The sequence below is a fragment of the Chelonia mydas genome, chromosome 7 (assembly GCF_015237465.2).
Source record: "Chelonia mydas isolate rCheMyd1 chromosome 7, rCheMyd1.pri.v2, whole genome shotgun sequence".
Taxonomy (NCBI): domain Eukaryota; kingdom Metazoa; phylum Chordata; order Testudines; family Cheloniidae; genus Chelonia; species Chelonia mydas.
Window position 1 is genome coordinate 57,150,941 of NC_057853.1, and position 26,964 is coordinate 57,177,904.

General features: G+C 45.7%; 1 protein-coding gene across 1 annotated transcript in view; it reads right to left on the bottom strand.

Annotated features, from left to right (window-relative positions):
* The window catches only part of FRMPD2 (FERM and PDZ domain containing 2), a 129,956-nt gene that overhangs the window by 74,059 nt on the left and 28,933 nt on the right, over positions 1-26,964 (bottom strand). Inside the window, exons 3-15 of the mRNA XM_043551851.1 lie at positions 26,409-26,566; positions 23,542-23,607; positions 21,042-21,227; positions 19,196-19,313; positions 17,491-17,616; positions 13,656-13,740; positions 10,928-11,078; positions 8,948-9,019; positions 8,060-8,234; positions 6,872-7,022; positions 6,636-6,774; positions 5,067-5,219; positions 1,287-1,472 (exon numbers count right to left, since the gene is read on the bottom strand). Of these exons, the coding sequence (XP_043407786.1) occupies positions 1,287-1,472; positions 5,067-5,219; positions 6,636-6,774; positions 6,872-7,022; positions 8,060-8,234; positions 8,948-9,019; positions 10,928-11,078; positions 13,656-13,740; positions 17,491-17,616; positions 19,196-19,313; positions 21,042-21,227; positions 23,542-23,607; positions 26,409-26,566 (1,766 nt within the window). The remainder of the gene's footprint in view (positions 1-1,286; positions 1,473-5,066; positions 5,220-6,635; positions 6,775-6,871; positions 7,023-8,059; positions 8,235-8,947; positions 9,020-10,927; positions 11,079-13,655; positions 13,741-17,490; positions 17,617-19,195; positions 19,314-21,041; positions 21,228-23,541; positions 23,608-26,408; positions 26,567-26,964) is intronic.

Genomic DNA, 26,964 nt, shown 5'->3' on the forward strand with positions numbered 1-26,964 from the left:
TGCACCTTTCACTTTATATTCCACCCAGGACATTTCCCGGAGGAATGCAAGGCTTGCCAATAGAATCATATTAGTTTGTCCAGGCATATATCTGCCCTGGGTGTATGCTCTGAAAGTGCAATGAACTCCTTCCACAACTCTGATATGGGTGAGTGGGGTGTCACTCATTTGCATTTGGGTCCTATCCTCACATCCACTGAAATCAGTGGGGTTTCTGACATGGACTTCAGTGGCAGCAGGATCAGTCGCCATCAGAAAACTTGGACCTAAGAATAATGACATTTTAGCCAGTCGGACTGCAGACTGCAAATGCATTAAAGGGGCAAGCAGGCTAGTGGTGGGAAGGGAGCGGATGACTGTGTGGTGATTGGCTGATACACTTCTAATGTCAGAATGCCATGGCAGGGTGGGGTGTGGTACTGCAGTCCCATAACACTGTTCATAGCACATCAGTGTATAGAGAGGCAGGGGGCAAAGAGGGATCTGGGAGAGGAAGGGACAATTGCCACAGTGACCCAATACAGTAGCAGAGGGATCAAAAAAAGAGAAAGGCAGAGAGGGAGGAGAGGAGAGGGGAGGGAGAAATGGATATGGGTTAGAGCAGCAGGCTACCAGCTGTCTGATAGAATCCCTCTGCTATGGCCCACACTGAGGGCTATGCTGGAGCCATGTGACTAGCTGATTGTTCAGTTTGGTGGCTGAATCAAAAAAGTAAAAAGTGAATTAAAAAAATAAAAAAAATTAATTTGGGGTCAAATGAAATATTTTGTTTCATTTCTGGGGTTGGGGGGGTGTTAACACATGTTAACACATGGTTTTAGAGGATATTTTTCTCCAAGATCTGGCCTTGGAATCTATGAAAACTGGGGGAAATTTCAAAACAAAAAATTCTGACATTTCCCCACCAAAAAACCTTTCCTCCCTTCCCCAACTGAAATCAGCTTAAATTTGTGAACTGTTTTGGTTGACTTCAATTTGCATTTTTGTCCAAAAAAGGTTTTACACAAATAATGTTCCTCAGGTCTAGGTTACGCAGTCCTACAGGGGGTGAACATCAGCTCCTAGAAGTGGGTTAGACCTCAAGATCCAACCATCACTAAGCATTGGGATGCTCAGCACCCCACAGCTGGATCCCAATGTTTTTTGAACTGGGTCAAAAATGGGCATGTCTTGTGCCTAATGATTCTGAGCATGGCTCTGAAGTAGATGTTTGTATTTACCAAAGGAACAGACCGAGGGGAGTAACCCAGTGTGGACGGGTAAGGGTTCATTGGGATCACACTCACATGAGCTGAAATCCTCTCCATTTCCCTCCATTGAAATCTTAAACTGGCAGTTCTGGTGTGGTTTTTCATCTCGTACACAATGATGCCCTTGGCACAGATTCCCAGGACAGTGTCCCCTCCGGCTGCCTTCTTCTCTTGGGACACCCGATGGAACAGCACCCCATACTCCGGGAGTTGCTGAGTCACCTTTTCAGAGAGGGAGAGGGGTGAACTTACTCGGCGTTATGTGCAATCCATGCTAAATATCACACAGAGCCCAGTGCTGCGATCCAAGGACGTGAGCAGAAAGCAGCAAATCCAAGGGGAACCAAGGCAGATGATGAGCAGTGGAGATAGGGAGCAGTGACTCCCCTGTGTGCTCCACTCTCTTTAAGTCTTGGAAACCCATTCAAAATTCTTGTCCCAGCTCTCCCACTGACTCACCATCTGATCTAGGGGATGTTATGTCACCTCTCCCTGCCTCAGTTTCTCATCTATAAAATGGCCATAACCCTTCATCTCCTGCCTCACAGAGGAGGCTGTGAGGACTCGTTACTTGTCTGCACAGTGCTCTGACAATTACAATGGATGCATGTGCTCAGTATCACTGCTATTTAGACACAGTGCAGATTCCTGAGCAGAAGTCTGCTTGGGGGTTAATGCCGCTCCACAAACATTCAGTTTTGTTCCTTCCCACCTTCTTCTCCAGGTCTTTGTTCCCCTGATCAAACCAAGATACAAAATGCAGCAACACACTGATAGTGCTAAAACTGCTAAGAGATGGGTATCAGGAGTCAAGGCTGCCCGGGCACTATGTGCTTGTGGGATTTGTTTTATGCATCATAAAGAACCTCTGGAAATCTTAGCATCAAGGAAAAAACAGCTCTCTGCCTTCCATAATCTCACTCAGAGCTACTGCCACAGTTCTTCTTTCTTTTTTAAAAAAAAATATACATTACAAGCTACTGACTCACCAGGAAGCTTCAGCTCTGGGGCTCGCTAAATTGTAATTAAAGTGCAGGCCAAGCCTGACAGCAGCTTTGGAAAGAGAAATTTGGTTCCCACCAGGACTCCACCAAATTCCAGAGCAGTTGTTCAGATCCATGCCCTTCCTGCACAAGGCTCAGCTCCAGGGGAATGGGAGCAGTGCTTCAAGGAGCCAGCACTGCAGCCGGGGGGACCAGCACTGTCCCTGCCCTGGAGCTAGGTATGCAGGCTGGAGTAGAGTGGGAGAAGCACCCAATTGTCCTCTTATTCTACAAGCCCTCCCCCTAACATCTCTACACCTCCTCACCCTGCCACAACATGTTCAATAATCATCCTGTGACCCAAATCTCACAACCCCTTCCAAAGGGCTGGTGGGATATGGCAAGCCACAGGGTGATTTTTTCATCCATTTTGTGAGTTGCAGGCCAAAGCAATGCTGAGAACTTGTGATCTAGTTCATTCTCCGGCAGGCCAATCCAGCCTCTTAGCCCAAGCTTCTCAAAAGATTTTGGGAGACCAAAAATGAGTCACTTTAAAGGGGCCTGGTTTTCAGATCGTGCTCAGCGTCTGTCCTCTGAGAATCAGGACCCTTTACAGTGGATTGAGCTGGGCACCCAAAATCTGAGGCCTTCAAAACCTATAGCCAAATCTTGGCCTTAGTCTTTAAATCCCGTTTCATATTTGGAGGAAGAATTTGCATGTCCTCGCTTTATGCACTAACTTTCTCATGTGTATGGCATGTTGGTGACACTTTATACAGATGTAGTCATTGAAACACAAACTAACAGAGCTACTTTTTTTCATTGGGTTTGCTATGCATGATGGGATGGCCATTAAATATCACCAAGAAAACTAATACTATGAGAATCAACAAACAACATGAAACATCCGGAATACTTTCTGCAGCTAATGGAGAAGAGGTCTCATAGTTCATGTATCTTGGCAGCACTGTAAGTACAACAGGTGGAACAGATGAAGACATAAAGCCAAAACAGCGAAAGCCAGACATGCCTTTGTAACTCTAAAGCTGACCTAGAGAAACAGAAATCTTGCCCTCCAAACTAAACTTTGAAGATTTAACACCATTTTAAAATCGGTCTTATGATATTGTGCAGAAACTTGGAGACTTATTAAGACCTTGCTATCTATACTCCAAGTTCTCATAAACAGCTGCCTCAGATAAATCCTCAGTATCAGATGAAAAAAATCACAAATGAAGAACTCTGAAGGACAACGAAACAGAAGCCAATCAGCCAGGAAATTATGGAACGAAAATTGAGATGGCTTGGACACACAGGGAGGAAAGACCGAATAACATAACGAGACGTGTTGGACTGGAACTCTCAGGGCAAGAGGGAACGAGGTAGACCAAGGATAATATGGAAAGACACAGTAGAAGCAGAACTGAAACCTATCAAAATGACATGAGAAGATGCTAAGACGGCTGTAGGAGACCTGCAAAGATGGAAGGCAGCAGTGAAGGCCCTACGTTCCACATGGAATGGAGTGGCAGAAGAGAGAGCGAAATCAGCCCATCTAATCAATTCCAGTGACAGTGTTAGACAATAAACTAACACAATTAAGTAGCAATTCAGCTGAACTGATTATATAAATAAAGGCATGTGTCACTGCAGGAAAATGGCTAATGTTCAGAGAAGCTCTGATCTCAGATCTTTCAGATGTAAGGGGAGGGAGAAGACAAGTTAAAAATCACACACAGACACAGATAACTCACACCTAGACAAACAGTGGTGTTGTAGCCATGTTGGTCCCAGGATATCAGAGAGACAAGGTGGGTCAGGTAATATCTTTTATTGGACCAACTTCTGTTGATGAGAGAGACAAGCTTTCGAGCTACACAGGGGCTCTTCTCCAGGTCTGGGAACGGTACCCAGAGTGTCACAGCTAAATACAAGGTCGAACAGAGAGTTCATTCACTGCAACAATGGGGAGGGGGTTGCAGGAATGGACCCCAGAGCAACTAAAATTTTCCCAAAGAGAGGATCCTGCTATCAGGAGAGTCTGTGATTGGAAAATCAACTGGCAAATGCAGTAACCCTGGAGAGTAGCATTCCCTCACACTACCACAGTGAAAGCTTTCTGGCCACAATGGGAAAGCTTGGAGATGAAATATTGTATAGGAGATGGGAGAAACTAGCATATGATGGATACAGGTACAAGATGGATCTAGTTGTACCAGATACATTGAAAAAGGAGGTTCTGAGGCAGTACTGGGTTTACAATGGCACCAATGGCCCACACTCGGAAGGGGCCCATTATGGTTGCCAGGCAGAAGCACCAGAAGCTCCCTAGAAGTGCGGGGGCCACCAGACCTGGACGTAGTCCCACCCCCACTCCACCCCTCCCCCTGAGGCCCCACCCAGTCTTTGCTCCCTTCTAAGGCCCCGCCCATGCTCCTCCTGAGGCCCCATCCCCACTCAGCCTCTTTCCCTGAGGCCCCATCCGCTGCTCGCTCCTCTCCACCCCCTGTTCCGCGCCACGTCACTCGCACTTAAGGCAGGAGAAAAGTTGGAGTGCATAGCAACAGAGTAACCGCAATCAGCCTTTAGGTGTCTTGTCAGTTTATCCATAACTCTGAATGTCCTGATTTTTCCATGGTTGCTTTGCTAACTCCAATGTCTTTGAAAGGATTTCTATCCCTAACCTGCCGATACGTACTCTCAGCTTGCACAGATGTTCTGCCACCTTTCTGATGGTGTATCAGACCGGCGACAGGGAAACGACAGCCCGAGGAGTAAGAGACAGGGCCCTTCTGCAAAATAAATAAATAAAGTTGGATGCATTGGAGGATACCCTTAAAAATTCCAGCTCGGCTTCATCTTCAAAGAGGGAGTGGTTCATGCGGTGCAGCTTGGCGAGTTCTCGCTGTATGCACGCCAGGGTCATTTTCTCTATCCGGCTCACGGGAACGTAGTCTTCAACGCGAAAATAGTTCTTCCCATGCATCTTCAGGAGGGAAACAGAGAAACGAGAGGGGGAAAGGTTAGTTCCCAAGGCGCCGTAGACAGGGCTGAAAATGCAGTTCACGCAAAAGCGGAAGAGCTGTCGAAGGGAAGGTGCAGCGATCTCCAGCGTGCAACATCACACATGGCGTGGGGCCCCATTCTGGCTTTTGCTGTTGGAGGCGTGCCGGGAGGGACGGCATGCAGAGCCATAGCGGGCAGACGCAAGGAGACTGCCTCAGGGGAGTGTGAGGAGCACGGCTTCTCACATCCACTGCACAAGTGTGTAGCATCTCTCCCCCGCATGTCTGCCTCTGGGTACTAACTGGTTCATGAGGCGAGAGGCTCTGGCTTACATTGCTCTTGGAGCACCATTAGTTCTGTGTCAGCTGGCCCCCAAAATGCTTTCAGGAAACTAGCCCCATTCTGTCTGGCTCCTGTGCAGGTGTTCTTGGGAGAGGGAGGAAGAGATGTCCCCTGCCCTTCTTCTCCCTTTCCTTCCCCAAGACAACTGCACAAGGCAATGCAGAATATAGCCTACACTGTAGTCTGGAAACTCTATCTATATTGTCGAGTGTACATAGCAATGTGTAGTGCCTCTGTTCCCTGTGTACTGCACCTTTAAATTCTAAAACTGCCTGTGGCCAGAGACAGCAGCCATTCTGTTCTCTGAGTTGCTGCAGCTGTTAGAGAGGAGGACAACACTCCCAGTGAGATCCCTATCACGGTACTTTATTTCTGTTCTTTCTTGACTTTTATATTAGATTAAGGAAAACAACAACAGAGACTGAGAGCCAGATCCTCAGATGGTATGAATCAATGTAATTTCACTTCAGGTGATGGAGCCACACCAGTTGGAGATCTGGCCCTGGACTTAAACATCTGCTCTTTTGATATGAAAAAAACATCAATTTTTACACCCAGGGATTGGACAACTAGTTCAGAAATATCTTCACTGACATCCCTGTACCTTTGACTCTTCCTACAACCCAGCCCAAATGGCAACATTTAGGAGGGGCTCAAATGTTCAATTTCAACCTCTTCCTTATTTTTTCATCTCTGCAAACCCCTTCTGCGCTTCTGAGTTGTATCCATGGCTGGAATTACTCTGGAGATCTTCTGGGATTTCTGGCCTTACCATGCGAGCAGGAAGTACCAGGAATCTCCCAAGAAGGACCAGTCTCCAAGATTTCCAGCCAAGCTTGGCAGATTCATGAGTGCTGCATAGTCAGGCAAACTTTAGGGACAACTAATCTGAACTTGAAATGTGAATCCTTTGGGGTTCACTCACTCTATTGAGAAATGCCAGCAGAACTGAAGTCAAGGTGCCATTTAACTTGCATTTTAACTGTAAGTGATGGGGAAAACCACACAGGCTGATGGCGGACACCTCTGAGAAGAGGTGTATTATTTACCATACCTCGGGAGCATAATTTCCAAGTTCTGCCTGCAAGGCTAAAGCACCTAACTGCAGGGAGGTCTCGTCATTGCAATACAGCCGCTCCTCCAGAATATCTTTACGAAGCTGCAGGTAAAACTGATGCCTTGTCAGACCATGTCTAAAAAACAAGAGAGACTGGGAATGTCACAAGAGCTTCGAACCCAATATTAAATGCCACCTTCCTCTTTGGCTGCCGACAGAACCCTGGCACTTACTGGATGATGTTAAAGTGGTTGACAAAGAATTTTATCCTCAGAAAGAGCGTGAAGTTAATGATGAAGGTTTTCTTCTTGGGTTGGTCGTTCCAACCTTCTGGGGCTACTTTGTAGAGTTTAGTCTCGTCGTCCAAAAAGAAAAACTCTTTACCTGAAATGAAAAGGAGGACTTGTGGCACCTTAGAGACTAACCAATTTATTTGAGCATGAGCTTTCGTGAGCTACAGCTCACTTCATTGGATGCATACTGTGGAAATCGCAGAAGACATTATATACACAGACACCATGAAACAATACCTCCTCCCACCCCACTCTCCTGCTGGTAATAGCTTATCTAAAGTGATCATCAAGTTGGGCCATTTCCAGCACAAATCCAGGTTTTCTCACCCTCCGCCCTCCCACAAACAAACTCACTCTCTTGCTGGTAATAGCCCATCCAAAGTGACCACTGTCTTCACAATGCGTATGATAATCAATGAGAATTTGAGGTTCCGTGATGAGCGAAGCAGAAGGAGACCATCTGATAGAGCAGAATTCCACTGCTTTTCATCCACCCCTTCAGCAGATTGCCAGGAAGGGCTCAGAGAGTCACAGACCACCCTGCCCTCCATGATGGTTATTCATGGCTTATTCTACCCTGGAAATACCCAGGATAACTCCCTGTACAGCTAGCCAGATGTTTGACTAGGCCCTTTGTTGACACTCAAGAAGTGGGGAGGGCATAAAGAGACCCTGACACTTCACACAATCCTTGTGCTCTGAGTACAAGGACTGCTCCCCACCAGCTCTTCGTGGGTGCTAGCCACTCCAAAGGGCCAGGGGTGGGCTTTTTAAGGGGAGTAGCTGAGACTGCACTTCCCCACCAGACAAGGAAGCTTTTGGAGGCATGTGGCCTGCCTGAAGCACAGAGCTTCCTGGAACTCCTGATGAGGCAACATGGCTCTGCCCTACCTCAGGATAAGTCTGGGTCTAAGGCCTTATCTACACTGAGATCGCGTAGCTCCACTGGTGCACACTCCTGCAGTGGACACGGTTTACACCAGAGGGGCTTAATCCTGTTTGAAACTGAACTTCTAAAATGCCTTCCACCTGAGGATCTCAAAAGTCTCCACTCACATTCATCAGTATAGACTAGCATGACTCCTATAGTCATGAGCCACTGTGCAGCCACTAGACATGGCCATGTACCTTTCAGGTAAGCTAAGCCGAAGTAGAAATGTTCCACCAGGTTCGCGTAGGCCATGGCTGTATTGAAGACATCTCTCGCCTTCGATTTGATGTCACATTTCACCTTGAGGCACTGCCCGTTGAGCAGAATCACATTGAGGTCCCTTTGAGACAAATAGGATTTCCCTTTTTTAGTCTGAAAACACAAACCAGAGAGTTGAGAATGAGTGCCGTGTTCATGCAGAAACACCTGCTGGATTCCTGGTCTCTGGGTCTCCTGGTCCCATGGCCAGCCAACAGGAATCAGTTGCAAGGCCTGCTGCTGCCTAGTCATGTCACAAGCATTGCAAACTTTTCAAAAATGTATGGAGTCCCCAGGCACACAACCAACCATTTCCAGACAGCGTCTGGGGTTCTTTCAAGTTGGACTTTAGGTCCTGGGTTTCCAGTACTTGTTTATTTCATAACACGGATATTCCTGTCAGGATTTTTACCACAACATCCCTGCTATGCACTCTCAGCTTTAGCTCCAGCTTAATGAAGTTTTTTGTCTGGGAAGTACACTACAGGTGTTCACTGCTTTAGCATAGGCAGCATAGTGTACATGATGTGCTGGGTAATCTCAGAGGACATCTATCCACCTCCCCAAAGTTTTGCATCAGAATGGCTTTCCCTAACTGAGGCTTGATGGATGCAGCTCCACCAGTTTCACTCTAACCGCAGCAACAGGGATCACGACGTAGCAATGTGAGGTGCTCACCTGTCTTTAGGGTCTCAGTATGCTATCTCTATAGGACTCCCATCACAGGGAATACTGGCCTGGGAATTAAAGGCAGGTCTTACAGGGTAGCATGGAGATTTAATTTAAGAGTCACCAGATCAGGCCAAAATTCCAAACATTATATTTACCATGATGGATCCAGGCAGTTGTAAGGTCACTGGTGGTTCACTGGACAGAATGATAAATTCTGGCCCTGAAAACTGGGAAGAAGCAATTTAGAAAGTTAATAAAATGATTCATTCATATTATGAAGATCCCAGCTCTCTCTCTACACACACCCAGCAAAGCAGGGATATGAACCTGGCTTTTCTACATTGCAGGTAAGTCCCTGACCTCCAGGCTATTGGCTATAGCAGGGAGCAGCTTGCTCCCTCATTTTGCACAAAAAAAGCTCCAGTTTCAACCTGCTGCAGAAATGGAAAGTTTTTGAATTCTCAAAATTGTTTGTAGGCTGGGAAAGCCCTGCTGAGCCCTACCCTTTACACTTCTCCAGCGGCCAAAAGGGGTGGGACCAGCTTAGGCAGCCCTGGGTCCCCCACTCCTGGGCATTCCCTGGCAGAGAGTCATGCTGGAGCGGTGCAGGGGCTTAGGAGTGACCTGTTTGAGTGCACTGGGTATTGTTAAACAATTCCAGGATTGGGGTTATCAAACAATCCCTCTGACTCTATAGAACTATCCAGAGAAGCACAATAGATTTTCTATCTTTCCTTCACTATTGTTTTATATTTATACTGTCAGCTGTTTGGGGCAGAGATGATCGTTTTGTGCTGCATATGGACAGCACCCAGTGCACTGGGGGCCGGTTCATGATTGGGGGCTCTGAGGTGCTACTGTAATATAAACAGTAGATAAATAATAGCTTGCCCTGCCCATCCACTTCACACTCCCTCTTTCTTTTCTCTTGCAAAGTGTTTTATTGTGCGATTATTGGATTCCAATTACGAATCTGACCACACACAAAAAAGGTAACACTATTAAAATCTAAATTCCCCTGAAGAACAATTATTTTTCTCTCTCTAACAAGCTCCAAGTGCTGACACGGGTGGCTCTTGATCTTCAAAGTCCTGCCACTGCTCAGGCCCGAGACAGGAGGGAATTTGAATTCTCTGGGAGCAGCAGCACTGATTTGAAAGACAGAAGAAAGAGGACCACACCAGCAGCCCAAGGGGCGACGCAAGCAGCAACAAGCTTGAGTCGCTTAGAGGAAGACTGAAGACTGGACTTGGCGTGAAAGAAAACCTGCAAAGGAGACCTAAAAGAGAAGTATATTTCCCAGCTCCACAGAAATCTGCTTGCCAGCATCTTTTGCTGCAGCGTTATGCAAACAAATCCACCCAAATTAAAATAGCGAAAGGCTCCTCTCTGTGTGTGCACATGCAGCTGGGCGATTGACAGTTCTGGAGGCTGACCTTCTCTGCTCTCCATAGCACAAGGATACCACCATCAACCACAGCTGAGGATGAAAGGGGAATTAAATCCTGATGGATCATTTATTCCTCGGCTTCTATGCTCAGACTGCTAAGCAAGTATCACCACCCCCATTTTACAGATAGGACATTCATAGCCACAGGTTATACAACATCTTAATGGTGGCACTACCAATAGCTCCAAGCTCACCCAACTATCCCATCAGTGTGTTAACTTCTATGCTATGCCTTCTGCCTGGGTGTATATTGTAAAAGAAGAGCAATATGGGATTGTTCTAAAGCTCTTTGATCCCTATTGACTGCAATGGGCTTTGGATCCAGCCCTTCTCTGATGTGTTGAAGGCACAGCTAAGGTGACTGATGGAAACACCCCTTAGTATGCATTACTGGTCACAGAAAGCATGACTAGAACTCCAAGAGGGAAAGTTGACCTTTTAGGGTTCAGTCCTACAGCTCCTAGTCCTTATGCAGACAAAGCTCCCATTGACGTCTCTGGGAATCTGACTGCCGGACTGAGCTGTTTATCACACCCAGATCCTGCGGTGCCCCTTCTGGGCTCGGCCATTACGGAAGGCCATTCTGATGAGCTGAGTCAGCTATCCAATAGACCTACATCGTTGGGGGCAGGTATCTGTGCGGGCTTTACATTTTGCAATCAGTGCACTCATTTTCACTAGTCACCTTTTCTTTCCTTTGAAACAAGCACCTCAGCGACGCAGCAGCTGCTAACGAGTCCTTGGCAGACACCGAGAAGGTAGAGCCTAAACTCAGAAGGTTGGACTTGTCATTCTTCTGAGCCCCAGCAGGGATTTCATCCACAGCACTTGCTGATCTTCAAAGGAGTGAGCAATATTTCAGATTGCGTATCCAAAGTAACAGACAGAGAGTTTAAAAGTCTTTGCGTGACACTGTCTTATGCAGTAAAGGACAATCTCCATGATCTACATGGCATGACCCCTACAGAAAAGTGTTATATGGATGAAACTATGAAGGTTCTACAGAAATTAATCTAAAACTCTATAGGATTTAAACAGAGGATGTGTTCCTTTCTATACTGCCTGGGCCAGATCCTCAGTTTCTGGAAATCAGCATAGCCCCACCAAAGTCAGTGAAGCTATTGCCAATTTACATCAGCAGAGGATTTGGCTGCAGGTTGTTTGAATTATCCTTGAGAAATCTACTACAGCAAGGATGACATTTTCTATTAAATTCTACAGGGTGATTAAAAAACAACTGGGGAAAGGGTACCATTCTTCATTACTTTCTATAGGCTATTTTCAGGATGGGAGTCATTGAATCTAATCAAATAATTGAGGTTTCAGACAATCAAGGGGATTGTTGGTGCAATTAACAAATATTGAGTGCTGTGGAGAATCAAGGTTCAGATAATGACACCGATGCTGATGTTAAAACACTGATGTCGTCCACACTGCCAGACAAACGTATGCTTAGCAGAAATCTATACTGCATATACACTGTTATATATAGGGAATGGACAATGGCGAGCTGCAGGTACGAAGGTTTTGCTGGCATTAGTTTGGGTTAGTTGTGTTATTAACAAATGGTGAGTGAGTTATGCCAGTCATTCCAAACTTCTGTACCCACCACACTATCATATATTCTGTATATACCACGTGTATTACAGCAAATCTATTTGAGAGATGTTTTGAAGGTTTCTAAATGTTTCCCTGAGAATATTTGTTGTATCTTGCTGCCTGGTAGATATCTTTTTTACCATCAGTCGAGCCTCAGAGGGAGAGAAAAATTAAAGCCGATGACCTAAAATAGCTTTTCTAGACATAAAAATGTCATGAGTTTGAAGCCCAGTGCCAAGCATAGTGGGTCCAGTGGGAAGATGAGAGTGTCTCCTTGCCCATAGGAGAAGGCTGCCATTTCTCGTCCTGCACGGGGTGAGATATCAGACTTCAAAGCTGTGACATTTTTATGTACAGGCTCCAATTCTGCATACACTCGCAGGCATGCTTCATTTGAATATGCTGAGTAGTCCCACTGAAGTCAATGTGGTAAAGTTAAAACACACTCCAATGGGCCTTCAGGATTAGAGTCATAGATCGTAAACCCGTCATGCGCCCAGGACTCTATATTGCCCATCCTGGCCCTGGACCTTACACCATAGTAATTTGTGAAGTGATTTCACCTTTGGGCAGAGAAGGAGAAAACACTTCTCTGGCAGACAGAGTTAACAACAAAAGTGTCAGCACGTTGACTTGGACCGCCCTGGCAGGGACGGTTGATTGGGCAGAGAGTCAGTGAGGTGCTCAAAAAGCACATGATAAATACACTGATCAATTTAACATGTGACTATCACCTCCACATGAAGTGTGTGGATACATGATACCAATTCCCCACAAAAAACACTGCTGTCCTGGGGCATGCACTGCATTGATTTCTCATTGTATGTACGGGGGAACATGGAGTAGCTCACAACCCTGGTAATTGTGGTTAACTGTTGGCTGTTTAATAGGAAGTTCAATCAGTTTACTCAGGACGTGGTTAATGGAGAAATCTAAATGCAACACTTCCCCTGGGTCTGAATTAAGTCAATCATGCTTGATGGCAGGAACTCCTGTTTAACTGGGACAAGAATTCTGCTTAACTGGGGTACCTATCATGGATTAAGGGGTACATAAATAGGGGATTCTGGTCTTTGTGATGCTCAGAGGCTAATCATTCTTAGGCCTTGTCTGCACTTGGAATTAGCCCCAACTGCAGCTGCAGCATGCTAGCCCCCTGATTTAGACATCCCACGATAGGCAGAGGTGCAGCCTACCCTGTTTTCAAAAAGGAATTCACTCCAGTGATGCAAATCACAGCGTCCCTGGTTTAACTTGGGGTTTGCACCGGAGCAGTCACAACTGGCTGCTGGCCACCCATGGCTGAATCAAGGCCTATCCCACAAGTAGAGACAAGCCCTATAGCTTTCTGCTGGTGGCATCCGTCGGTTACCTTTAACTCTTTAGTGAGCTAGGGGGGTTGAAACAGTGACTCAGTCTGAGAACCTATAGGAAAAGCTAAACATTACTCTGAAGACCATGTAGTGCAAACTCGGCCTATCAGGGCCCGTCTCTTATAAATCAGACCTCTCATACAAGACCATCAGCACAAGCTGGGGGCCCAAACCTGAAGTCTTTGCTCCATTTTCCCTTTGCCCTTATTCAGGAAAACACTCCCTGAAGGGAATGAGAGGTTTTCTCTGAGGAAGGACCGAGCAAGAGTGCAGTGAAGTCTTCAGGATTTTGCTCTAGATGAACAGTGTCTGCTACCTGATGGCTAACGGATCCAGTTGCTCCCTGTAGTTTCACATCAGAGCACTGGCACACTAGATCCCTTGTGCCTCCCGCAGTCATAAAAAAGTCCATCTTTTAAGGACAAAAACTTTACTGATTACCTGTTAATGAAGAGCTTGTAGCTACTGTGTGTCCTCGACCCATTCAGGTTTGGGTCCCACGCCCGCTGTGCCTGCGGAGCTCTCCCTAACGTTAAATCAAGGGAATATCACAATCACTGTCACTGAAGCAGCGCCAAAGGTGGCAAAAGCTTGCTTTACATAGGGAGGCAGAGGGATGGGAGGGGGAGTAGGGGTGGGTGCTCTGCCTGGGGAGCGAGGAGAGGAGCTTCTGAGACTCAGTGGGATGGGACAGCCGGCTCCAGGCTGGGAAAGGGGTCCTGGCAGTTCATGTCTCACTTTTGCCAGCCACCAGGTGTAGCTGCTCCCAGCTCCAGCCCAGTGACGCCAGTTCCCACCTGCTCCCCGGCCCGATCACAGGCACTATGGTGGCTGCTCCAGCCCCTCCACGTCCAGCTCTCACTTCTATCACCCTCCTACCTAGTGCATGTATTCGTTCCCAGAATGCAGCAGAACAACACATATGGGTGGAAAGATAGATCTGTCCCCCTCCCCAATATTTCCATTGCGAGGACACTAGCCCCAACTGCCCCCAAGTTCCGCCTCCCCTGAGGTGCGCACAGCATTAGATCCTGGGACAATATGGCAGGGAGAAGATTTGGACTGTCTGTCCTGTATCCTTGTTTGGGGGACATAATAAATGATTTCATGACAGAGCTGGTTGAACACGGCATTAAGAGCGTCCGTGACTAATCCTTCATATTGGGACTGGTTGTCTAGTTCAGCCATGTCTGAAGCCCTTGTTATTCACTATTCATTCAGATGAATGAATTTGGGGGAATGGCTGTTTGTGTGTGAATCCCTATATTTGCGTGAATATTAGGATCTTGTGTGCAAACAGGAGCATTTATTATTCCACTGATAGTCCTTATTCTTCTGTTTAAACGTTTTCCAGTCATCCGATCAAGAAAGAGAAACAATATTATGTGACATAGGTCGCCAATCACACCCCAGCAATACAAAACAGCTGAAGTGAACTGTTTGCAGGATATTTGGCCAATAATTTGCAGAAACAATTTGGTGAATACTTCTGAATAACTAATACAAGCACAGAAACCAGGGTTTGTTGGGGAGTGATTTGCAAATGGAAATGAGCTAGAGATGAGTGGGGTCTAATTCCCTCCAATTATGGGGGAGCTAAAGTCAGGTGCAGAGCCAGAAATGAGTATTATTATTGAGGCCTCTTTCTAAATGGCAACACAAAAATACAATGTTGGATTCCAATAAAGGCATTAAAAAAAACCAGTAACTAGGAAATCTACAGTTAACTTATGTTAAATAAATAAAGCTGAATAGTCACAAACTTTGGGGAAGTTTGGCTCTGAATCCAGACACAAACTCTGTGGGTACCTCTACACTGCAATAAAAAAACCCTCGGCACCAAGACTCAGAGCCTGGGTCAGCTAACTCAGCATTGTGGGGCTTGGGCTGCTGGGCTAAAAATAGCAGTGTAGACCTTCAGGCTCAGGCCCCCTTGCAGGGTCTCAGAGCCTGGGCTCCAGCCAAAGTCTGAACGCCTACAATACTGTTTTATAGCCCTGTAGTCTGAGCCCCTGGAGTCGGAGGTAGCTGACCTGGGCCAGCAGGCTGCAGGTCTTTTCTTGCAGTGTGATTCCTGGTCCCTTGATACACAATACTAACTATTAAAATCTTGTGGAAACGCCAGGTGCAGTAGGGTAATTGACATAGGATCCATAGTGACATGTGACTGATTGCAGACCACTAGGCATTAGCCCAAAGATGCTTTTCTAATGAAAATCTGAGCCAATCTCTCACAAGACAGGTCATACCATTTTAAACATGTTTGGACATTTGGAACAAAAATATTAAGAAAATTAATCGCTTAAACATAAGCCTGGTGAACAGCAACAATGGCATATGCAAAAACAAACGAATATGTAACTATAAATAAAGAGACTAAAAGAAATCGAAGTGTATTTTCTCAAACAGCAGATGGCAGTATTGCAAAGTCAGGCTCTTTGGGTGACTCTGGAGGCGACAGTGCTGGCAGTGAGAAATGAGAGGCTGAGAGACATACCTCATATCAATGCCAGATCCTCCTCTGATATCAGTTAACTTAGGCCCATTGAAGTCAACATAGCTGTGTCGATGTACACCCGCTGCGGTTCTCAGGAGGGCACATGTTTACACTCCTTTCTGATAAGACAGCCTTGCAAGTCTCTACTCTCCCACTCGCCCAGGACAAGTTACCTGAATGTATTCTTTGACAAGCACTTCAAATACCCTTAGCTTTTCATCATCCGATTGGGACAACCTGGTTAATTCACAGGCCTCGATGCCATGCTTTTAGCAGAAATCAAGCCCATTCCTTGTTCTGCAACAGCCTTCCAGTAGGAGCAGTGGGGAGAAACAATTTATCAAGAGCCATCAGAAAATGAATTAAATTTATGAATGGGATTATATGATGGGGTTGTTTGTGATTGAACTCGGTGACCCAGGAAGTCCCATCCAGTCCTATATTCCTGATTTAAGACTAGCACGTGGCTCTTGAAGAAGTTGCTTCACATGAAACAATGAATTTTTAAATGCAAATGAGCTTCCAGAGTACAGGCTGGAATACTAGCAAAGATCACTGAGGATATGGATCTCCCTTGATCATGGTGGTCTTTTCCTGGACTGTAATAGCCCCATGGGGAGGAGAATGTCTTTTTCGGATATATTATCCTGGGAAAGGATGGCTACGGTGAGCAAACTCTCCGAGTCTACTTGTGTTACTTTATATACTGTGCTTTTAGGGCCCGCTCCTGCAAAATGCTGAGCACCCTCAACTGCCACTGACTCAACAGGAACTGACTGTACGCGCCATCCCACAGGACTCAGCCCTTGGTTCTGAGCATTACGGCCAAGATTTTCAGAAAGGGGCTAGCCCCTAAATCTACATTCAAACACCTCAATAAGTAGTGGCTCCCACAAAAATCAGCAGGAGCTGCATGCACACTGAAGCATCCATGGTCTGTTGTAGGTTTATATTGACTACAGTTTTGGAGCTTTAAGTATCCACCTCTCTTATAGGAAGGAAAGATCTTTTTTCCCCCCTTAGTGATGAGGCAAGGGGTGGTTTCTGTGCTGTGCATCTTACAGGTGCAGTCCAGAACTTGCAGCCCCCAAGGAGTGGGAGGGGGATAAAGGGGGCATTAAAACCTCTTTATATTCTCCCAGACCCGGGCTGCTCTGGGAGCTGTAATAGCTCCTGGACCAAGTTAGACAGTCTGGGGCCTGTCTAATTATGGGCAGATCCCTCTGGCTACCCTATGGGCCTCAGTGCTACCCCAATGCCTTCTCCCACTCCCAGCCCCACTCAAGACTAAGGCAAAATTTCAGTGGGCCGCCCCTCTCCTACCTGCCTGCCTCAGCTCAGCCACTCTCTCTCTGCCCACTGCTAATTAACAAATCTGATTGCAATGCTGCATGGAAAGGAGAGCTGTGCCACCGGACCCCCTCCCCCAAAAACCCACTACAATCCAGAGAAGTTTGTCATCAGTCAGGCTGGGAAGGACCTCTCTGAGACACTAGTTCCCTGTGCTCTGGAGTGTGGTTTTGGATCAGTTTACTTCTACTATTTCAATTGCCTTTTACACACATAGCTCCCCCTACACCACCACACACAAAACAGAACCAGCAAAGTGGTTTCAATAAAATTTCAGGATCAGCCAACTTGTATTTGCATGTTTGCTGGCACAACATTGACCATTCAATACCTTTTCCAACTTCTGCATAGTAGGAAAGCTGGAAGTCAGTCTGGAGTTGACCTACTGCAAGGATAAATCATAGTAACCATTTCAAAGTAGAACTCTACCTCTCCTGCGGCCCCTGTTTGACAATGTCAAAGATGTGCTCTCCGAAATGCTGCTGGAGTCACAATAATCCACAGAAAGTTGTCTGTAATCCTCTGCCGACCGACTATAATTCAGTAACTTGGCCCCTGTGTTTGGAAACAGAACAGAAGCCTGGTAAATCACCATATTCTGTTTTGATTCTAAAATAGCAGTATCCGAGTGCCCACTTAGCTATCGCTTGGTCTTGGCTCACTTTGATCAAGTCTTCTTTGCTGTTGAATGTCTTGAGTGCTTTTCACTTCCCTCAGGAAGGCATTCACCAGCCTTTGGCAGAGCTGCTTCTGCTCCCTTGTACTTTTTAGAGCCCTACTCTGACAGAAAGCAGCCCCTTCAGCAATCCCGGCCAACATGAGTCTGATGTACACGTTATTTCCGTCAAGTTTTAATTGAAAAGTGTCAGGAAGCTTCAAGTAGCCAAGGAACAAGTTCTAGCTACTTCTGTCCTCCAAAGTCACACATCCGAGAGACCCCAGCTATCTCCTTCAGGAGCACTCCATATTGAGTGCCAAGACACAGATCCACCATACAGTGCAACTGCAGCAATTCCCCAAGAATGATGACCTAAAACATCACAAAGTTTCAGCCACTCTTTGCTTCTATTATATCCTACTCCCATCCTTTTCCCAGGCCTTACAACTTGGGGTGGTAATTTTCAAAGCAGAAAAATATTCATTGAAATGCACCCTCAATAGAAAATGCACCCCGAATGTCCCACACTTTAAAATAATGAAGGTACCAATTTAGCAAAGCATTCAAGCAAGTGTTTAACTTTAAGCATGTGCTTAATTCCTAAGTCAATGAGACATAAGCATTGCTCACATGATTTGTTGAATAGAGACAAGGCTACTCATATGTTGTGCATAAGACCTTGCTGAATTGGGGGCAAAACCAAGACAGAAATACACTGATATTAACTTCTGCTGAGGTGAACATCAAGATTTATTGACCTGAGAGGAAACAAAAGGATATGAACCTGAAGTCAATATTTATCTTGCAGCAGAGTTTTACCTAGAGGGACAATAACATCTTGAAGTTCAGTTAAAGTGAACCATGAAGTCAGGATGGATTGCTGCGTATATTCTGACCAGGGATCCAAAAGGATGAATCCCACTCGCCTTTCTCAGGTGGGTTGTCTAGTTGGCTACAGTATGGCTGCCTACATGGGTATGATGAGCAGAATTTGGCCTTGTTTCTTAAAACCTCTCTAGGAGTAAAAAAAATCTTTTTGAAAGGAAGATGTAATTGTATGCTGACCTTTACTGGGCTATTCAAGAAGGAAAGATGTGATTATGCTCTTGAAATGCTCCTGAGCATGGATTCAGGGAAAACTATTCTTCACCTTTGAGCATTCAGTTGGATACATAGAATACCAAAACAATTTTTTTTGGTATAGTGTCTTTCATGCAGACCGTTTTAAGGAGTTAAATATATGTATGCTGATCACTTAACATTGCTCCATAGCCTTCAGATCACAGTCCTTTGAACCTGTAAGCACTGGAAGTTTTGCCGAGTTGTCACAGACTTTTCTCCGTCATACGCTCATTCAGAGGTAAAGCAATAAATAACATATTCAATTCTACATATAGGTGGCCCAACACAATTTGAAACAATTCACCTGGCCCAGGAGACCCTCTGAGAAGTGCAGTGTAAACCAGAAGCCTTTACCTTGATGAAAATTCAGCTGGGAGGGCAATGCTGAGCTGTCAGATACTTTCTTGTGCAGCCTTTTCCTTATCACATTGCTTCTGTTCAGCTGGCTGTCTTCAGTGGCTACCTCTTCTACCTGCAAACCAATTGCACTGCAAGTCAATGTCAGCAGACCAGGGGACTTCAAACCTTCATGAGGAAGTGCCTCTTGCCCTCAGCTTGGTCTAGGCTCATCAGTGACACTGTATGTGAGTGTGTGTTAAATAAATGATACCTCCTACTGGGGTTGGAAATAAACTATTTGCAAATGGACTACTGGACAATTATTAATTATAGCTGATCAAAAAACAGGGGGGATTTTATTTGAAAATCTCATTGACTTTCTCTTCCATTTTTTGCCAGTCAAAATGTCAACAAAAGTGCTCCTTGAAAACATAAACTCTTGAAAACAATTTATCAATTAATTTAACAATTAATACCACCACCTTTCAGGCTTGATTGTGACTTTATGGCCGAGCCCCACGGCAAGGGAGGTGCAGGGAGCTCACAGATATTGTACCTGATATAGGTAGGATGTCTTTGAGCTTGTAGAATGACATAGACCAGAGTGGCAAGTGGAAACTCTTTATACAGGGGACAGATTGCTCTCCTCCCTTGTGAAGCCAGTTCCATTGGCCAGTGTAGAGTCTCAGAGCCTGTGAAAAAGCTACTATCACTGTGGCATTAGCCTGGAGCGTGAAGTCTGGGCAATGATCCCATGGAGATTGGATTTGTATCTCTCCATGCATGGTGGTACATTGTAGGGGGAAGGCAACCTTGCCTCATCCACATGCCCAGAGGTCCCAGCATTCTCCTAGCTAATCTCCCTCTATTCATCTCAAATTAACCCAATCCATCAACCTAACATAAAAATCAGTCAACCAGCTCTAAAATTTCAGGGCTTGCAGTCTTCCTTTAGCACCCTGTCAGCCTGGCCTGAGACTCTTGCCCCTCTGCTACCCCAAGCCTTTCTGCTTCCCTATCTCACTCTGTTCTCCTTGCTTTATAGCAGGGCTTGTTTTCCTTATTGGTCCCAGCTGTGGCTGCATGCTGCCATGGTTGGCAGTGCTGGCAGCTGTGCTGGGAAATAGTCAGCCTGGTTGCCTGAAAGTGGGGAAGATGCTCCTCTCCCTTCTGCCTATGCCCAGATGGGGTTTGTAAACCCAGGACAGCCACATAGTCTGGGTTTTTGGGAAATTTGGGCCAAATCCTCCCTCCTTTACTCTCACAAGTATTCCCTTTGAAATACAGTGGGGTTACTTGGATGGGTAAATCCAGCAGGATATAGCCTATAATCCACAGCACAGTTGCTTTAAAGGTATTTAGCTGGTCTTAAAAGTCATCCAGCATTCAAGGTTTTCACTATGCTCTGGGCTGGGGCTTTTATGTCTGAGAATCCTAGGAGTAGTAATATTGTAATCCTGGGATTAGGGCCATGGCATCCCAATGTTGACAATACGTTGTATTCCTAAAACTTAATAGTATGTGGGTATAATTTTCAAAACTGCCTACCTCTGTGATTTAGGAGCCTAAGTCCCATTGATTTTTCAGGTGCTTTTGGAAAAATTCACCCCTTGCTTCTATGGTGTCAAAAATATGTAGAAGCCTAATAGAAAAATGCAACCTAAGCACTGAAGAAAGTACATGCACCTTCTTCCATGGCACAAGAGTCACTCATTTCAAGCCGTCACTGACTTTTTACAGGTTGTCTTGCTCTAAAATATTCTACCCTACTGTCCATACTCCCTGCCCCCCACTTCCCCCAAAAAAACCAACCACGACTACTATAGTGTTGTCACTACTGGGAAATAAAAGAGATACTGACCTCAGTGATGCTTCCTAGCACACATTTGACCATTCTCTGGATGTAAACACTTGCAGGAGAAGAGGAAGATTCCTTCTGGTGCACTTCACATGCCTCCAAAATGGATTCTGGGGAAAGTCTTTTATACGGCAGATCTTCACACAGCTTTAGTAGCAGGGCGTGTAACTGATCACTCAGCTGAAGGGACTGCGACAACAGGGAGATAATGGTAAATAATAGCTCTCATTTAGATAAAACACTGTAAAATGCTCCATGAACTAGGGCTGGAATTTTCTGAAGGACCTGTGAGTTCCAATGAGAATTCACTTAATTCCCTTAGCCCCTTGGGAAATCCCAGTCTAGATACATAGAGTACCACTGAAATGAAGCCACCCTGGAAAGGAGGATGGCACTGAAGGTAACTGTCATACATTATGACGCAGAACAGAGCATTGAGGGGGAGATGTGGCTACTAACAGCAACTGTGGCAGCTCTACAAATCTGAAGTTTAGATCATTCATTTTTAACATCTCATCCTCAAACTGCATGGTAGTCCATCTATCAGTCTTGGAAGGGTGAAGAATTGAGCTACACAAATCTCTGTTTCTATGGAGACCAGATATTTAAATTCTAGCTTATGGGCTCCCTACACTGAGACCACGGAGAAGTAAAACATCCTAGAAAGGGAGCTCAGGTGGACCAAATACTAATAGCTTCCCATATCACCAATGCGCAGTTAATAGCTTGGAGGATATGTTAGTGAAATAAGAGTGCCTCCTGCAAATCTTTGAAGAGACACTGAACTGGCTGAGCAGGAAATGGTTGGCTACTAATAGCAGTTCTGGTGGTAGAAATCTGCCCAGGGAAGAAAGAGAGATCATTAGTCACTTCACAGTGTTGGATCATATTAAATAAGTTCTGTATTAAAATCACAAATGAGTTTAATGATTCCCCATAGTTTAAATTCCAGGGTATTACTAATAAAGAGGTCTCTTGGTTTTTGGTACTGTTTCTCTCCCTCTCTGTGTGAAACTTGCAAGCTCCTAATTGTGTTAGTACATTCTAAGACAGAGTCTGTTCTCAAAGCAATTCTTTGTAACAACAACTACTCACACAGAGAGAGACTCAAAGCAATATTCTGTAACAACAGAAACAGCACCCAGAGACTCTCCGCCCTTTTGTTGTATTCATCTCGCTTTGTTAACAATTGTGATTAAAATAGAGATAGAGGGTGTATGTGGATGGATGCTTGGCATGGATAATAACTGAATGATCAGGGAGGTGCCAGCCTAAGAATCCAGTGTACATTGCCTGAAGAAGGCGTCAAGTGGAAATAACCAGAGGACCCCCGGAGGGCAGACTGGAATCCACCCAACAGCCTCAAGAATGGGAGAACCAAAGAACAAGATAACATCTGGCAGCACAGAGCCGTCGGGAATGTGCCATCTGCTGATTGATTCAGCAACAGCATGATGAAGCAATTCCCACAAACTGGCATAGGAATAAATTCCTATAAAAATGGACTCTAGAAACTGAGAAATTTGGGCTCTGATTCTGCAAACCAACTTCCAGGAGCGTCAGATGTGCATCTGACAAGGTCCTCATGTCCAGGCCACCTGGCCAGTGGCTTGGCATGAGCAACTCTAAGGCTGGTAACTATGATAACAACCTTGCAGAACCTGTGTGTGTGTGTGTGTGTGTGTGAATAAATATGAAATTGAATGGAATGTTATAGCTATGACTAACTGCTTACGATGATTCTTTCTGTATTCAAAATAAATGTGGCATTTTGCCTTTTCCCCTTTAATAAGATCCTGCTAGTTTTTATTTTATTGGTATAACAACAGCCATCCCATGCTTTGAACAAAAGTCATCTTCATTTGCACAGAGCTGTGCATCCAATATACATACAGGTCTCCAAAATGATGCAGATGTGACTTTCTTCAGCATAAGAACATAAAAACGGCCATATTGGGTGAGACCAATGGTCCATCTAGCCCTGTAGCCTGTCTTCCAACACTGGCCAATGCCAGGTGCTTCAGAGGGCATGAAAAGAACAGGGCAATTATTGAGTAATTCATCCCCTGTCGTCCACTCCCAGCTTCTGGCAATCAGAGGTTTAGGGACACGCAGAGCATGGGGTTGCTTCTCTGACCATCTTGGCTAATAGCCATTTGATGGACCTATCCTCCATGAGCTTACCTGATTCTTTTTTTGAAACCAAGCTTCAAGCCCTATTTATCTTATTTCTGGTATGAAGGAAATTCCCCTCCCCTTGCCTTGAGGGAGGGGCTAGGGAATCCTGACTCTTAAACAAAAGATACAATTCAAATGCAAATCCTGGATTTGGCATCTGGCTCTGATTTTCCCAGCTGGTCCTGATCTCTCTAATGGACCAAGCCAAAACACAAGCCACTAACTTTCCACCTGGACTACTGAAAGTTCAACTCATACCTCCAAACATTCCAACTTGCCGATGTGTGACAAAATAAAGGAAAACAAAGATATTGATATTACTGACCTGGTTTGGAGGAACCTGATAGTCTGCTGACCAACAGAGGGTCATTCCCAAAGAATACACCAGCATCTGGCAAACAAGAACACCCAACCCCAACCAGTTATGAATTATATGTCAATAATTACAGAGAACTCACCTGGCAATGAGATCTTTGAAGCTGTGAGCCATTCTCCAAAGAGGAGTGATGGAAGCCTCATTGATTGGGACTTTTAAAGCTGGACTGGATAGAGCACACGTATATGTACAATGGGACACAGGCCTGACTAGCAGAGAGATGGAATAGGTGGGACATAATAGATCTTCATCTCTATGGGACAGATTGTCTCCTATGCATGAAAACACATTCTGGGGAAGCTTTGACAGTCTGGCGAGCCAGCAGCTGACCCATGCTCTGGTGACTTAGGCACTAACTAGTTCCCCAGAGAAGTCCTGACTGAGGGGCGGAAGACAATTACCTAATCAGACTGTGGGCTGATGTGCTCAGGGGCTACTTATCCCATCAGCTGAGAAGCTGGTTGTAAAGCACAAGAAGGAAGTACAAAAAGGAAAGAGAGGGGCTAGCAAAGCCCAGGGGAAGCCAGGCCTGTGGCGGGTGAGATTGCTTCCCCTCCTTGGAGACAGCGCTGAGGATTACAGTGCTGCACTGGGACTGTGATGGCAGCGTGGTGGTAGGAGTATCAAAAAACACTCACAGAGGGGCTGGCAATCAAGAGGCATCCAAGAGTGTTTGTGAGTGGCAGGAGAAAAGCCTTCCTTTCTCCAAGGCAGGAGAAAAGCCTTCCCTGTTACAGATGGAGAACTCTCATCCACTCCAAGGCCTTGTGCCTCTGCACACCAGCTGGGGTTGCTAGTCACAGAGGTGCATAGATGCTGTACGCCTTCCCCTGGCTGGTGGGATTCCTGGAGCACAGCTCAAGGACAAGATCTGGTGCATATTTCTGTGTTTGGATCTAGGCCCCTACCCACCAGGGAGCAATGCTGCCCTACAGTTTGTACAGGAGAAAGTGGATCCATTCACCTCTTTTTCTGTCCTTGCATAGCAGAAGATCTGGTACCCATTGCTCTACATCTTTTTCCTCAGCTCTACCATGGCCATTTCCTGCATTTCTAGAGTTCTGAGGAGGTTTCCGTTCTGTTTTGCAGCCCTGACATTATCCCTGTTTATTACCGACTGATTCCATTTGCCAGCGGGCTGCCACAAGAACAAACCTGGTAAAGATGTCTATTAAAATGTCTTTTAGTCCCATCTACTTCAAAGGGTCAGAGCTCAGTTTGCAAATTACCCCAACAGAGCAGAGCTGCCAGGGACACCCATTTTGCAGGGTGTCTATTGAACAGTTATTAAGCAAAATCAGTTTGAAAGATTAGCACGTTCCTGTCTCATGTTTATACAGACAAACTGCTTTCAATTAGCCAGGTTTCATACAGTCACTGATTTAGTAGGCGACTTGACTTTAAGACAGACCATTCCTTGCTAGCCTTACTCTAGGATCCCTCTTTGCCACGGAAGGATGGAAACTCAATCCATGCAGAAGCCGTATACTTCCACCTAATGGCTTCCGGCCCCGCACAGCTCTGCCCAGTTCCTTGTCAGCCCAGATCCAATGAAGCCAGTGGTTGCTTCTGGGATCCCCTCTTGAGCAGAGAGGTGCCTCAGCTAGAACAGTCCTACAGTTTCTGATCCACACTGAGCTAGCCCATCCTGCCATCAGCCCTCCTCATAGACTCATAGACTTTAAGGTCAGAAGGGACCAATAGGATCATCTAGTCTGACCTCCTGCACAACACAGGTCACAGAATCTCACCCACCCACTCCTGTAACAAACCCCTGACCTATGTCTGAGCTATTGAAGTCCTCAACTTGTGGTTTAAAGACTTCAAGGTGCAGAGAATCCTCCAGCAAGTGACCCATGCCCCATGCTGCAGAGGAAGGCGAAAAACCCCCAGGGCCTTGCCAATCTGCCCTGGAGGAAAATTCTTTCCCGACCCCAAATATAGCGATCAGCTAAACCCTGAGCACGTGGGCAAGACTCACCAGCCAGACACCCAGGAAAGAATTCTCTATAGTAACTCAGATCCCACCCTATCTAGTGTCCCATCACAGGCCATTGGGCATATTTACGGCTAATAGTCAAAGATCAATTAATTGCCGAAATTAGGCTATCCCATCATACTATCCCCTCTATAAACTTATCAAGCTTAGTCTTGAAGCCAGATATGTCTTTTGCCTCCACTGCTCCTCCTGGAAGGCTATTCCAGAACTTCACTCCTCTGATGGTTAGAAACCTTTGTCTAATTTCAAGTCTAAACTTCCTGCTCTTTCTATATACCCCAAAATGGCAGGGGGTCCTCCGCGGTAGAGAGAGTGCTGAGGAATAGGCTACCCATCTGACAGGGAGAGGTGAGATAGGCATGGAAGGACCCTCTGGATGTGAATCAAGGGAGCACTATCCTCCCACAGTATCTGACATTACAATGACCTTATTAGATAAAAGTCTTTTTTTTAAAATGTTTCCTTCACAATGTGTGTGTGTGGAGGGGGGTGACTGGAAGTGTGGGGGGTCACTTCTCACATGGGATGAGGTGACTGGTGCAAATCACTTTGGCCCATTTCCACCAGACTCGTGGGGCCGTGGGATGATGTTTGAGATTGCAGTAGAACCCCAAATGCCCCTTCATTTCAGGGGGTTCTAGGTTCCAGGCAAATCTTTCTCGCAGCCTTTTAACTACAGTCTAACTTGGTTTTGTTTGCTGCCGTTGTGAAAGGGAGTCTGATGTTAGATGCTGGGTCTGTTGTGCTGACACATTTGGACCTGGATATTTTGCCCAACAAACTCCAAGGTACAATCAGGCTGGTCAGAAACCCTCACCTTTGTCAGTCCAACATGCTTGTTTTTATTCTGTCCATGGAGCAGTTCTGGTGCCCTGAAAGGGGCAGCCTCTGGGTGAGACACATTGTCTTGGAAAGACAAACTTCCTCTGGCTGAAAGTACCATTGACCATGGGCAAATCACATGGATAAGTGGGTCTGAAAAACAGGACCAGCAGGAAAGCAGGGTTAATATGGTTCAATTCACTCTGCTAGGACAATGAGCTGCTGAGGCTGTAGCATCAAACTCATGTGGACAAATCTACCCATGGCCTGGCCAGGAGAACAAAACTGAAGCCACTGGGACTGTGCCCACCTGTGCCAGGGCTGATTTTGTCACATGGATGCTCAGGGATCTGATTCTTGTCTCACATACACCACTTTTACACCTATATAACCCCATTGACTTCAGTGGAGCTATTCCTGATTAACACCAGTGCACAGGAGAGGAAAATCAAGTCAGTCACACGTGCAGACTGTCTGACCTCTACCAAGACATTTAATTTGTGATTCTTACTAGGCCTTGTAGGTCAAACCACATGAGGCTACCTGGCAAG